The sequence below is a fragment of the Gossypium arboreum genome, chromosome 11, assembly GCF_025698485.1.
Source record: "Gossypium arboreum isolate Shixiya-1 chromosome 11, ASM2569848v2, whole genome shotgun sequence".
Classification (NCBI taxonomy): Eukaryota; Viridiplantae; Streptophyta; class Magnoliopsida; order Malvales; family Malvaceae; genus Gossypium; species Gossypium arboreum.
This window is the reverse complement of record NC_069080.1, coordinates 11,965,335-11,980,316: the sequence shown is the minus strand read 5'-3', so window position 1 is coordinate 11,980,316 and position 14,982 is coordinate 11,965,335. Positions and strand designations below refer to the sequence as shown.

Sequence of the window (14,982 nt, the reverse complement as noted above, 5' to 3'; positions counted from 1 at the left end):
TTTTCACTTCCACATCATTAAAAACATACCCTATAAAACACGTTTTCGGCATTTATGTAGAAAGTAACCTTTTATTTTAAGTCGTTGGAGGCATGATCACTCAAATCAAAAGTAATAGGAAGAAAATTTGGTTTAAGATATGTCACTTTCTTAAAGGCATTCTCAAACATGTTAAACGGTTATTTATTTATTGAAATAAGTTGATCCAAAAGTAACAGGCAGGAGAGGAATCAGCTTTGGCCCCTTGCTTAAAAGAAATTTTATCACTTTGACTCCCTTTCATTTATCAACTTCTTTTTAAATATTTTTTTTATATTTAGTTCAAAATTTTATTTCGGCCCTTTAATACCGAAATCCTGAAAAGGCTATGGTGACGATATCATCTGGGTGTCTCATATTAAAGAACATGGTCCGGGGAAATGTGCTTTATATTCAAGCCACTTGGAGTACCTAGACATGCTAAAATTGAAGTACCTTTCCCTACAAAACTGCTGCTTATCAACTCAACCTTGCCTTGCCCGTACGCCATTCTTGGAATGTTCAAATGCATACAATCCTTGTTCTGTCTACCTTGGCCAAAGTTACTTAATTGCAACATTAAAGTTTCAGTACTTAATGGTGTCAGAACCAATGGGTAAGAGAAGAAACAAAAAATACAAAATTACGCAACGAATGTGATAGATTTGTTGCAACCTGCAAAGATAGTAAGAGTAATACAAGTTGAAGGTTCGTGAATATGATCCTTCAACTAGTGTTTTTCACCCTCGATTTTATTTTTATTTTTCTTTCCATACTGAACGGAATAGGAAAGAAACGACAGAAAAAAGCTGTTTCTGTTCACATCTAAGTGAAAACACACAACAGCGACGCATTAGGAGACATATAGTCAAGCAACTGCGGAGCCACGCAACTCAAGGTCATTATTTTCCAATGTAAGTCTATCGTCTTTGTCATTGTAATCGAGCTCCCACAGCCAAGATGGCATAATGCACTCCTTCTCATCCCAAAGTTCGTTCCTTTCCCAGTCCCAATCCAGAATATTTTCGACTTCACAATCATCAAAGAAGCATGATGTTGTGCAGAAATAGGTAGTCAAATCCCCAGTCCCACAGTCGCCACTCTCTACTTGCTTGTTAATAGCTGCTGGTCTGTTTGGACACAGATCTCCACTGTTCTCCAGGTCGACAGAGACTTGGTTCAATCCCCACTGGGATAACGTGGAATCGCCATTTGTTTGTAGCAATTCATTGTCCAAGATGTTGTCAAAACAGAGCATCCCGCTGCTTTCATTACTTTCGAATAGTGAGAAAATATCAGTCTCTTTCTCAACAACGCTATCAGTAGCCGTAGGGCATAGCATTGAATTCTCTACATATCCATCCCCATCCCCAGTGTGTTGACAAGAACCGGGCATAACACCGATCCTTCTCTCATTATCTTCTTCATAGGGATCCAGGTGCATGCTATCTTCTACAGCCGAGGGGAAGGTTTCTTTTTCTAAGGATGGAGTAGAAGGAAATGGCACAACTTCATCAATAAAAACCTCCATAGGCTTATTTGATGAAGAATTGCCATTATTTTCTGTCTTGGTACTGTGGCCTTGGTTATCCTTCATTCCCTTTCGACCGCCTTTGCGCTCGGTGACGTTCAGAATCACGGGTAAACTTTGATTGGATAGCCTTCTGAAGCAATACATTTTTGTACTCAAATGAGAGTTCCAGTAGTTCTTTATTTCGTTGTCTGTTCGCCCTGGTAAGTGACTGGCGATTAAAGACCACCTGTTCACAGAAAAAAAATCACGAAAATTATGATAAATTAAGATAAGGTGCAGGGAGACTTTTGCATAGGAAGTGAAAAGACGATGCACTATGATAACACAATTGAGCAAAGAATGACATAAGTAGGTCTACGTTATTAGCTTTGAGGTCATTGTTGTCGTTTTCTTTGTCTCTCCCTTGTAAGTTGGAATTTTCAAGGAACTAACGACATGACAGCATAAAAAAAGCAAAAAAGAAACAAAGATAGCAATAATTGTACCAAAAAAGTACACAGTTATCGAAATCTGACAAAATACATTATAATGCACGTAGAGTATTAAGATTGCTTCATGTCTCTCAAACTCAAGCATGGAAAAACGTATATTACCAAAAGACAATAAACAAAAAGAGGTAAGGGAAATATATATTTATAAAATATATTCTCTTTTAAATGATTGATATTTTAAAAATATATTTTTAAAGGAGAAATTTATGGAGATTTCTTATTTTAAGTAGTAATTTAAGCTTTTTATATAAAGATTTTAAACAAAATATAAAAATGTGATTATAATATATATTTGCTATTTATTTTCAAAATGATTTCCAGTTTTTCAACTAAGTTGGTCACAAGTAAAAGAACAAAATCAATACAAAAATTGAACTCACATAAAATTACTTAAATGTTTCTAACTTAACCACCCATACACCGATTTGTACAATATCAAAGTGGAAAGAAAGCCAAGATGATATAGACAGGAAGAAAAGCCATTATTCATGGCAACTACTACGATTTTTTTTTACGACGTTCATCATCCATGGAAAAAATAAAAAATAATGCGTATTTATTCAGGTAAATAAATAAAATATAAAAGCTTACACACAAGTCTTTACTGTAGTCTACGTATGTTTATTATAAGAAATGGGGTATTTACACACTGACAAACACAATTTTCTGGCATCTAGGATTGTTTGGGTTGGGGGGGTAGAGAGGAGCGGACCAGGGTAGGGGTTTTCGTCTTTAGCTCCTTCAAACACAAATAATTAATAAATTTGTTGAATGTTTCAAAAATATATACTTTAATCGCACTATCGCAGCCTCTTAATAATTTATGGTTTCACCATGGCACATGAAAAGAAGAGCAAAGCGGGGGAAATGCCACCACTAACCTATTTCCCAAGGATTGATGCAATTTAATGATAAGTTCGTCCTCTTCACCTGTAAAGTTCCCTCTCTTCAAATCAGCTCTCAAGTAATTAACCCACCTTAGTCTGCAACTCTTCCCACACCTTAGTAATCCTTGGAAAGTCGAACCGTACACGATCGATATGCAACCCAAAAACATGAGCATGACCGAGTAACAGAAAAAATGGAGGAAGAAGGTCTGGTTGTATATACCTGCATTCTTGGGCAATGATCTCCAGGAGCCTTCTCCATGAGTTTGAATATACTTAGTCAAAATCTCATCCTCTTCCGCCGTCCATCTCCCCTTCTTCAGCCCAACTTTTTCGCAACAAGGAGCCCTCCCCATGTCTGCCACTTCCACTTCCCGCCAAGGGTGGATATCGGCGCCAAAATGCAGATAACTTAGTCCCTTGCTCTAACTACAAGAGATCAAACCGAAGATATTAGCAGTTACTTTCTAGCGGACTTCTAAGCCCTAAGCAAAGCAATTATTGGATTCTCTGTCGTTATATAAAGTACCTTCTTACATGTGCGTAAAATATTCATAAATAACTTTTTCTTTTTATAGTTTTTAATATTTTTAAATTTTTATATTAGAAAGGTTTATATGAGAAATTTTATTTGATTGACAGTGCTATTACTACGAACCACGTGAATCATATGATTTCATAAATATATATATATATATATATAAATATATGTATTTGTTTTGGGTATAGCTTTGTTGATGGAGGGAATCAATGAAGAGAAAATAGGAAAAAGATTTCTTATTTATGGTTTCTTTCAATAAAAAGAAAAGAAAAGAAAAGATACAATCACCTTTTTTTTTTTTTCACATTGGATGTATATTTGGACTAAAATTTCAAATCAAAGATAGTGTGTCTTTTTTTAACTGGGTGAGACCATGGATATTGTGATGGAAATGGCCATAAAATAATTTCTCTAAAGAAAGTGGTGTGGTAGTTGTAAGGAGGTTGATTCACCTATCATGGGCAAAGCCAAAGCAAGAGACTACGAAGATGGAAAAAGGGAGAGGAGATAATGCTAGGTGATTAAGGATACTTTGGAGGAAGAAGAGGGATTATTGGTGTTTCATATAATGTGGTAAATACAAGGGAAGTCATCTTGTTTGATAGTGCCACATCCCTAATAGTACAGATGGTAGGTTACTCGTCTGGTTGGCTAGATGGCAGGTCTATTACATGTCTGTTGTTGTCAAGTATAACACTGTGTAATCTTACTCTGACATTCTTGTTTCGAAGATTGTTATACCTTCGTGGTTCATCGATAGTCTCCTTTGGAAGCCAAAAGTGGATGGCTGGTCACACATAAACCAACAAGGGTTACCATGAAGGATATTTGATGAAAGACACCTGTGGGCCTCGGTTTGGGTTCTCACCAAGCCATTCCTTATTCTACCATGTGTCATTGTAGAGGAAGAGGTATAACAATAGTTTACACATTTGTGTTTTTTTGTTAAAATAAAAAATATGTTTAATAAGTAAAAATAAAAAAAAAAATTAATCTTTAAATTCAATAGATTATTTTAGTATGTAGAAAATGTGTAATAAAACACTTAAACTCAATCTCTCTTTTATATTTCTAAATAAGCTTCTCATATCCATGAGTGATCTCTCTCTTTCTTTCTCTCTCTCTCTCAATAGATTATTTAGGCTCTTACAGCTATTGATAACAATTTAAACACCATTAGGGGAGGGCATATGCATACAAATTAGAAATTCATAATCTCCACTTGGATGATGCCCTAAGTAGTAAGGTTCAAAAATTCTCACTCATAGGTAAAGCTATCTATGAGGAACTAATCAATTATTTCTCTCAAGGCCATCGCCAACAAGGCTTGGCCACTCGAGGTCCATGAATTTAAGAGAATCATTTTTTTCTTCCTTTTAAAAAGCGAACAGTGTAACAACCCATTTTTCAATGAAATCGGAACAGTGGTTTCGGGACCACAAATCTGACCCAAAAATAAGGTTTATTTTTATTTCATTATATGGTTCGTATTATAATAGGCATGTCGTGTGAAAATGTTTATACAAAAATTTTATCGATTAAGTGTTTAATTACGAGAAGGACTAAATCACATAAAATGTGAAAGTTAAATTCTAGTATCTATAAGGATTAAATAGCTATGGAATTCAAAACTAGAGGTCCTTATATGGTAATTAGACCATTAAGAAAAGTATGTAGATTTTTCTTGATGACTCATCCATGGAAATATAGAAAAAGGGCAAGGATTAAATTGAAAATAACAAAATACTTAATTAATTAAAAAGATGATAAAAGAAATCATCTTATTTTAAGTCATCTTCAACCTAAAACACATGGAAACCCTAGGTGAGAAAAAAGAAACTTTCAAGGCCTAATTGAGTAAGTTTTCTTGTCCCGTTTTTAGTAATTTTGGTATTTTTGAAACCAGGATAGCTTAATCTCTCTATTTGAGGGATTAATTTGAAAAGTTATCAAGGTATGAAAATGGGTCATGGATGTATATGCTAGAAATTAGAAATTTATGGTAGAAAATGAAAGATTATTGACAGATAAACAACTTTTACAAAATGATTTTTGATGAAAACATGATTTAGGAACTAAAATGAAAAGTTGTAAAATTTGATAAAAAATTTTGAAATTTTATGAATACATGTACTGGAAAATTTGTAATGGGACTTTGGTTATGCTTGAAATAGGGAGTAATTTGCACAAGTTTCATTTTCCGGGCCTAGGGACAAAATCAAAATTTATAAAAAAGTTAGGGGTAAAATGGTAATTTTGTCTAGGACGTAAATTGAGTCCATTTAAATATGAAATGTGTGAAATTGATGGTTAAATTCATTTATATAGATCCGAACAACACTAATTCGAGGTTAGATCAAAGAAAAGAAAAGGTTACGGATTAGTAGACTTTATATGCGAACAAGAGTCGATGTAAGTTTGTGTAACTTAATTGAGCATGTAATTATGTTAATTGAATGTTGTGTTTGTATTTAATGTGATTTATATTGATGTGCTTATGGAAATTTTGATATAATGCTTAAAATGGTGATAAAGGGGTTAAGTCCCGATTGAATGTTGAATTCTGATGATTATATGCGCTTTCCCGAAACTAATAAGGTCTTGTATTTGTTGCAGACGGGATTTAGCTCGGACGAGTAATCCCATTGACCTTGATATAGAAAGGATTTAGCACGAATGGGTAATCCCGATATAATACCTTTCGAGCATACGCTATGATTAGGGTTTAACCTGGACTGGTAATCCGAATCGAGCTCCTCTGAGCTTACGTTATATAAAGGATTTAGCCTGGACTGGTAATCCTGTTATACGATATGTGGCTCGAGAGAGTGTTTCTTGGTTAAGTGTCCTAATAGGTACCATTGAATAAGATATTGATTGATTATTGAGTGATACACTTCGAGTGTACTACTTAAGCATCCATCGGAATTCAATGATTCAATGAACATATAACTCTTAACATGGCATGAAAATCTTGAGATGATATGATAATGTAACAACCTGTTTTTAGTCAAATAGGAATAGTGGTTTTGGAATCATAAATATGAGGTCAAAATACTTATTTTATTATTATTTTAATGTTGACAGCATGATTATATGTTTGTGTGAAAATTTCGTTTAGAAATTTTATCGTTTGAATGGTCAATTTGATAAAAATGACTAAATCGCGTAAAGTGCAAAAGTGTTGTTCTATTAGCTAAAGGTGTCTAATAGCTATAGAACCTTAAAGTTAAGGTCCTTATGTTGCAATTATACCATTAATAGCATTAGTGGACATAAATGGACATTATTTGGATGATATTAAATGGTTTATAATAAGGTTAAAATAGTAAATTATGTATTAACTTAAGTAAATTAACATAAAATAAATTATCATCTTTTTTCTTCTTCTTCTTCAACCAAAAATCAAGAAGGGAGGAAGCCATTTTTAAGAATTTAGGGTTCGGTCACTTTAAGGCTAAATTGGTAAGTGATTTTGACTCGGTTTTTTAATGATTTCTATGTTTTTGTGATTGTTGTAACTAGTACTAGCTAGCCGAGAGACTATTTTGTAAAAATGTTAAAGATTTTAAAATTTTCCATTGATGAATAAGCATGTGTTTTGAAGTTTCTTGATAGATTATGAATGCTTGTTAATAGATATACAAGTTTTGTTAAGTGATTTTTGAGAAAAATGCAAAATAGGGATTAAATTGAGAAATGTGTAAATTTTGTGGTAGAAATGTGAAACAAATGGAAAATATGGACTGTTAGGGGTATAATGGTAATTCAGCTAGCATGGGTTAGTCTTGAATTTCATGAATTTGTGATTTTTTGTAATAAGGACTAAATTGTAAAAATGTGAAAGTTTAGGGACTAATGTGTAAAATAGCTTAAATACATACTTTGGATTGAATTGAATAAATAGAGGAATAAATAAGCTGATTTTGATTACTTATAGATCAAGAAAAAAGGAATTCAGACTTAGATCGAGGAAAAAGCAAAGTAATTGAAAAGTCGGCCTGTTTCGTCATTTCCGTACACGAGGTAAGTTCGTATAATTGAACTTAAATGTGTATTTATTTAATTGATGGATGGAATTGAGATTTTATTTATCCTATTAGTTAAATTTGGAGATCTTAAATTAAATATACGGTTAAATAAGACAAGTTGTTGAATAAGACCATAGCTAGGCTATGTCAATCAGAAAATAAGATCATAACTGGGTCATGGCATGTGAATGTAAGACCACGGCAGGGCCATGGCAATGTATGTGTAAGACCATAGTTGGACTATGGCATCGAAAAATCGATGTACTCATACCGTAAGCATTTATAAGCCGGACTGGTTTAGTAATAGAATTGGTGAGAAATAGATACGTATCGGTACAGGTATATACGAAAAACTGTTCAAGTAACGAGTTAAAAGAAGTTGAGGACTTGTGAGTTACTATGTGGTTAAACTTTATGTTAACTCATTGATTGATGCTTTAAAATTTATTTATGTTATTTATTTTGAAATGCTAATGAATGATGAGATTATTTCAATTTACATACGAACTTACTAAGCTTTATAGCTTACTTTGTTTATTTTTCTATATTTTATAGTATTTTGAAGCTAGCTCGGATCCAGGGATTGCCAGGGACTTCATTGTACTATTGGGCATCTATTTTGGTACTTTTGAGTTGTATATATGTAGCATATGACATGTACAGGTTTTGGTGTGTTTGATGGAAATGTATTTTGGCCATTAGAGGTAGCTTATGAAAGTTATGTAGTTTGTTATAATATTGCCATGTGATATGGTTCATGTTGAATTATAATACTCAAATGTTTATTATGGTATAATGTATTTATTTGGTTGAGATATGTTTGTTGTGGATTGGTTTTGTATGATGAATTAGATGAATTATGGTAAATGATATATATATATATGTGAGTTATATCTAGTAAAGCAAGATGAGTTGATAGATATTTGAATAGATAAATAGCATTGAATTGAGTATTGAAATGGTTGAAATAGATATAGTATGATTTGTATATTGGTTGATGACTTTTGGTTGCATATTTGTGTTTTGAAATGGTACCATTTGAGTTATGTAGGTACATGCAAATTTGGGTGACAAATTGGCTTAGCAAGTAGCCTATTTTTGTTTACACGGGCAGAGACACAGGCGCGTGTCTCAGCCGTGTGTGACTCACGGTCATTGATACGTGATATTCGTGACAGATTTTAAATATTTATAATGAATCGTTCTTGAAACTAACTATTATCACGATGAAGGCAAGTGTACCTATCGAACATTAGTATAGCTTTAGCAAGACCGGATTATCGAACCCAAAGGAACTAAAAGTACTAGTATTAACTTTCTTTTTTATTATCTAGCCTAAAAAAATAAAAGGGTTTTGTTTATCTAACTAATTAATTAAACTAAGAATTCACAGAAAATAGAATTGGGGAATTACTTTTGGAAAAACGATTGAATTAAGACAATACCTAAGGAAAAATCCACCTAGACTTCCCTTGTTATTTGACTCTGAATCGGACGATTTATTCATTTGACTTGATCCGTAGAAATCCCTAAGTTATATTATTATCCCTCTCGAGACTAACAACGTCTAACCCTAGGTTGAATAATTGAAATCTCTTTCTAATTAACTCCCTAGGGTTGCATTAACTCGATCTATGGATCCCCTTATTAGGTTTCACCCTAATCCGGCAAAATCTTGTCACTCTATCTCTAGGCGCACAATCAACTCCGCTTAATTATGACAAATGTACTCTTAGATAGGGTCTATTCCTCCTCTGAATAAGAGCTTAACTTGAATCAATATCCTGGAATATCAAGATAAGAATTAAGAACACATAATTAAGAACAAGTCAAATATTTATCATACAATTTAGATAATAATAACAAGATCAGTCTTAGGTTTCATTCCCCTTAGGAATTTAGGGGTTTTAGTTCATAACTAAAAAGGTAAACATCTCAGAAGAATAATGAATAAAAAATATAAAGAAAAACCCAAAACTCCTGAAGGGAAATTGAGGGGAGATCTTCAGTCTTGATGATGAATCCAGCTTCTGAGATGGATCAATAGGCTTTCCTTGAGCAGTTCCCTGCTTCATTCTCTGTGACCCCCCTTTCCTCCTCCTCTAGGGTGTATTTTTAAGCTTTAAAATGCCTAAGAACCCTCAAAATTGGCCTTTTCCGAATTAGACTCAACTTGGGCTCGACAAGGACACGCCCGTGTGACACTCCCATGTGCAATTACTTCAGGCCGTGGTCAAGCCTGTTAAATAGGCACTGGCGTGTGGTCCACCTGTGTGAGTCGTGCTTCGATTCTTCCAAATTGACACAGCCGCGTGGTATGCCCGTGTGAGGAAGTCCAGGCTGTGTTGATTTTTTATTTTGGCCCATTTTCTCCGTTTTTAGCCCGTTTCTCATTCCTTTCACTCTCCTATGCTCACCTAAGTATAAAATATGAAATTAAGGTATTAGGAGCATCGAATTCACCAAATCTAAGGAAAAATCATTCATAAAATCTGCTAAGCATGGGATAGGAATATGTATAAATTACGGTTTATCAAATACCCCTACACTTAAGCATTTGCTTGTCCTCAAGCAAAATCCTCAACTCATAATCAAAATAAATTCTTCTCAACTTATAATTTCTATCGATAATATCTCAAAATAATCCATATGTAATCATACACTGAAAATTCAACTGAAAGAACATCAAAGTTTCAACATTCCAAGTTGAGCATTTTATCATGAAAACATAGGTATCTCCCCTCATCTAAGTAATTACCTTTGATACAAAATATCACAGAGTTTCACATCCTCACTAAAGATTCACTCAAATCACTCGAGGTGTTTAAGGATAATAAATAAAGCACTCAATAGTCAATAATGAAAAGTTATTACCATAGGCTTGCATGAAAATCAAATCTCCACCACTATAAATTGAGATGAAACATCAATCAAAAAGTCTTTAAAGGGTTGTAACATGGTTTTGGTTAGAGGGTGTAGTCACAAACAGAAAGAAAGGGTTAGAATCGAGATTGAATTGAAAAATTACCTAACTAGAAAAATGACTAGTCATCAATTGCGTACAATAGAGCTTTTTCTCAGAATATGGAATTTAACTTTTTGAGCTCAGAAGATCACTACTACTAATATGTATTATTATTATTATTATTATTATTATTATTATTATTTTAAGAACACATAATTACAGAATAAAACATAGCTAAGCAACTATTCCAACTCAAATCTCGACAAAAATAGAGATCAATTTAATTTAGGGGATTTCAACAATAATGAGTTATGAGTTAATATTGAGGGTAAATTAATGAATGAGTTGTTAGGCTCAAGGGGGTTCACTAAGGGTTAATTGTGAAGGTAGGCTTTTATGAAGTGAGTGGGTTAAACCTAAATGCCTTTATCATTTTGACATTTCAAATCAAATGGTGTGGTCTTGACATGCATAATCAAGTAAGTTCTAGAATAAATTTTCAATACTGATGCACTCATAATGAAAGTGAGCATGAAAGAAATAATAGATGCTCTAAAGGCTCAAGATCTCACAAAAAATATGGCTTTTTGATGTTCAAGGTAGGACGAAAACAAATTTAAAAAGGCAAAAGTCAAAAATTAAAACTAATAATCTCAGTCACAAATACTAGCAAACTTAATAAAAAAAACAATTAATTTTATGGTGTATCATTAGCATGATAATATTATGAGTTTCATAAAAAATGGCAAATAATTCTATGTAGCATATTTTATTGATGGAAAATGTCAAACCAAAAGATATGAGTATTTCAATTATCCTAACCATAAATATTCACTTTAAACTAGTCAAATGGAGCAGATAGATCATACAATGAGTAAGAACTTCAACATGAAAAAGATGATAACTACTCTAGATACGAAATTTGAGTGATGGAAAGATGAAAATAACATGAAAAATGCAGATTACTATGATAAATAGCATTAGAATCAGTAAAATAAAAGAGAAAAAATTAAACAAATGCTACAAAGAGGAGAATGATCGTCTAAAATGGGTTGGAAGCGGCGCACGGGTGTGGTAGGGAGGCCGTGTGGACTTGCAGCGGCTAGGGTTAGGGATTTTGGGTAAAGAAGATGGTGAATAGTGAAAGCTATTTATAGATTTTAGGACACATAGCCAAGGGACACGCCCGTGTTCCCCAATTTCAGCCCGTGTGTTTCGCGTTTTCCTGAATTTCGGTGCGTCTAACAATTTCCCCAAGCCCGTGTACCTTGGACATATTGGTGCACACGGCCGTGTCACACGGTCGTGTCTGTCATTATTCGCTTCTCCCACGCCCATGTATGAAGGTCCACGCCCGTGTTGTTTTGGCAGGTTCACCCACGGTTGCTTGGCACGGGCGTGTTGCACGCCCGTTTTAATTTAACAGGTTCGGCCATAGTTTCAAGGTACGAGCATGCCGCACGTCTGTGTTGTTTTGGCAGGTTCACCCACGGCCATGTCCGACACGCCCGTATTGTTTTGGCAGGTTCACCCACGGCCATGTCGCACGGCCGTGGCGATTTATCATAGCTTGTGCTGGGGAAAATCTTTGCCTTGTTTCCACACGGTCTTAAGCACGCCCGTATGCATGGCCGTGTCTGTGTGGTAAACTTGTATTCAAGAGCTCTGTTAGTAAGTTAGGTGTTAAACACTAAATTTAAAGAAGTTAATATAGTTAATGCTCGGGTTGCCTCCCGAGAAACACTTATTTATAGTCTAAGCTCGACTTTCCTCTCCATTGAATGGTCATGGTGGTTCGAAGAGTTTATACTCCTCATCTCTGCTATGAATCTCATCAAAATAAGGTCTTAGGTGGGTATTGTTTACCTTAAAAGTGTCGAATTTGGGATGACTTACCTCGACTGTACCAAATGGGAAAATGCTAAGTACCGTAAGAGAAATTTCTTCATTCGATTTGGAAGTGTCAATTTGAGGATCTGAGGCATCTAATGAAACTTTATCTCCAACCTTAAGTTGATTTGGTGAGGCATTGAGCTCGTTCTGGCGTAGTTTTGGTTCATCGTGTTTCCTCAGTTTAAATGTAATCCATTCATCTAACTCCTCGATTTGTAACATTCGTACTTCATGTGTATATCCTTTGTTGTGGATTAAACACGACTCATGTGTGTCCTTCGAACTTATTTCCTGCAAAATAGCTTACACCGTATGATCGGTCTTAGTAGAACAATTTGTACATCACCTTCAATTTTTGACGTGTTGTTCGAGTTGCGAGCTTGAAGGTTGATTGTTTTGTCTCCTACACGAAGTGTGAGTTCACCTGTGCCAACGTTAATAATTGTTCTAGCAGTTGCTAAAAAGGGTCTTCCCAAAATTAAAGGAACATTACTATCCTCTTCTATGTCTAAAACAACAAAATCAACTGGGAATATAAATTTGTCAATTTTAACGAGTACGTCTTCAATGATACCCCTAGGCATAACATTGATACTAGCCCCTAGATCAACCAACGCATTATTTACATCTAAACTACCAATTAAACAAGGAATCATAAAACTCCCTGGATCTTTTAGTTTGTTAGGTAGCTTATTCTGAAGAATGGCTGAGCAAACCGCGTTCAGCTCCACATGCGACCTTTCATCTAACTTTCGTTTATTTGCTAGAAGCTCCTTTAAAAACTTGACTACGTTTGGCATCTGTGAAAGTGCTTCAATAAACGGTAGGTTAATATATAGTTTCTTTAAGAGTTTAAGGAATTTACCAAGTTGTTCGTCTGAGCGGTCTTTCCTTGTCGCATTAGGGTATGGCACACAAGGTTTATATTCTGTACTTACTGATTTTTGTTCATTTTGGCCTACCTCATTCTTACCTTCGCTTACCACCAGTTCTGGCCTTGGTTTTGCCACTAACCCTTCCTCATCTTGAATGAAAATTGCGTTGAGTTGCTCCTTTGGGTTAGATTCAATGTTGCTCGGTAGACTACCTTGTGGTCTTTCGAAAATCAATTTGACGAGCTGTCCAATCTGAGTTTCGAGCCCTTAGATCGATGCTTGTTGATTTTTGAGTGTCGTCTTAGTATTCTAAAAACGAGTCTCTGACACCGCGATGAATTTGGTTAGCATCTTCTCAAGGTTCGGCTTTTTCTCCTGCTGATATGGTGGTTGCTGAAAGCCTGGAGGGGTAATGGTTTCTGCTTTCCTTGGCCTCCCCATGAAAAATTTGGGTGATTCCTCCAACCTGCATTGTAAGTATTGCTATAAGGATTGTTTTGAGATCGATGATTATTACCCATGTAATTTAACTGCTCTTCTCTATGTTGTGACCATAAGGTGGGTATTCTGAATTACTCAATCCACTTCTATTTGCTTCGCACTGTATTACTGGATGAACCTGTGAAGAACTAAGAAAACCATCAATTTTCTTATTCAAGAGTTCTACCTGATTAGAGAGCATGGTGACCGAATCGACGTTATAAACACCGATTGTTTTCTTTTGCTTTGTCCTCATAACTTGCCACTGATAGTTATTCAGTGACATCTCCTCTATAAATTTATAGGTATCTTTAGGTGTCTTATAATTAATGGTTCCGCCAGCAGCTGCGTCAACCATTTTTTGAGTCGAAGGATTCAGGCCGTTATGAAAAGTTTGAACCTGTAGCCAGAGTGGTAACCCATGGTGAGGTCATCTTTGCAAAAGGTCCTTATATCTCTCTCATGCATCGTAGATTGTTTCTAAATCCATCTGCACAAAAGAAGAGATATCATTACGTAATTTAGTTGTTTTAGCCGGTGGAAAATATTTTAATAAAAACTTTTCGGTCATTCGTTCCCAAGTAGTGATTGACCCTCCTGGTAACGAGTTCAACCATTGTTTAGCCTTATTCCTTAACGAAAAGGGAAACAATTGAAGGTGAATGGCGTCATCAAAAATGCCATTAATTTTAAAGGTATCACAAAATTCTAGGAAATTTGCCAAGTGAGCGTTGGGATCCTCGTCCTGCAAACCATCAAACTGAACAAACTGTTGTATCATTTGAATTGTGTTAGGTTTCAGTTCAAAATTATTTGCAGCAATAGCAGGTCTAACTATACTTGACTCAGTTCCTATTAAATTAGGTTTAGCATAATCGTACATAGTGCGTGGAGCAGGATTCTGATTTACTGGATCAGCAGCAATTGCAGGAGGTAGCGGATTTTATTGGTTTTTAGCCATCTCCTCGGTTCTGGTTGAAGTATCGTCCTCTTGTTCGTCCTCTGTGTATCTTAGGCTTCACCTTATTTCTCTTTGGTTTCTGTGAATTGTGTGATCGATTTCATTGTCAAAAAGTAATGGTCTTGACGGGTTTCTTCTAGTCACAAACTATAAGAACCTGCCAGAAAAAGGGAAAAAGAAGAATTAGTAATAAAAATTAGAATAAATTTTAAATTGCAGTAAAAGTAAAGGGCTAAAGTAATAAAATTCGAATGTTCCTAATATCTTAGTTCCCCAGCAACAGCGCCAAAAACTTGATACGTGATA

At 34.9% G+C, this 14,982-nt stretch overlaps 1 protein-coding gene and 1 non-coding gene across 2 annotated transcripts; one reads left to right on the top strand and one right to left on the bottom strand.

Annotated features, from left to right (window-relative positions):
• Positions 1 to 603: 603 nt before the first annotated feature.
• On the bottom strand, positions 604 to 3,469 carry LOC108471448 (transcription factor MYB13-like). Its single transcript, XM_017773065.2, has 3 exons — positions 3,154 to 3,469; positions 2,925 to 3,054; positions 604 to 1,778 (listed from the first exon to the last, which is right to left on the bottom strand). Exons 1-3 carry the CDS (start codon positions 3,284 to 3,286, stop codon positions 887 to 889), a joined length of 1,155 nt encoding a protein of 384 aa, XP_017628554.1. The 5' UTR covers positions 3,287 to 3,469; the 3' UTR covers positions 604 to 886.
• A 10,662-nt stretch (positions 3,470 to 14,131) lies between these two features.
• Positions 14,132 to 14,238, top strand: LOC128285039 (small nucleolar RNA R71). The gene has a single exon (XR_008275454.1). It is a non-coding gene; the product is annotated as a small nucleolar RNA R71 (small nucleolar RNA).
• The last annotated feature ends 744 nt before the right edge of the window (positions 14,239 to 14,982 follow it).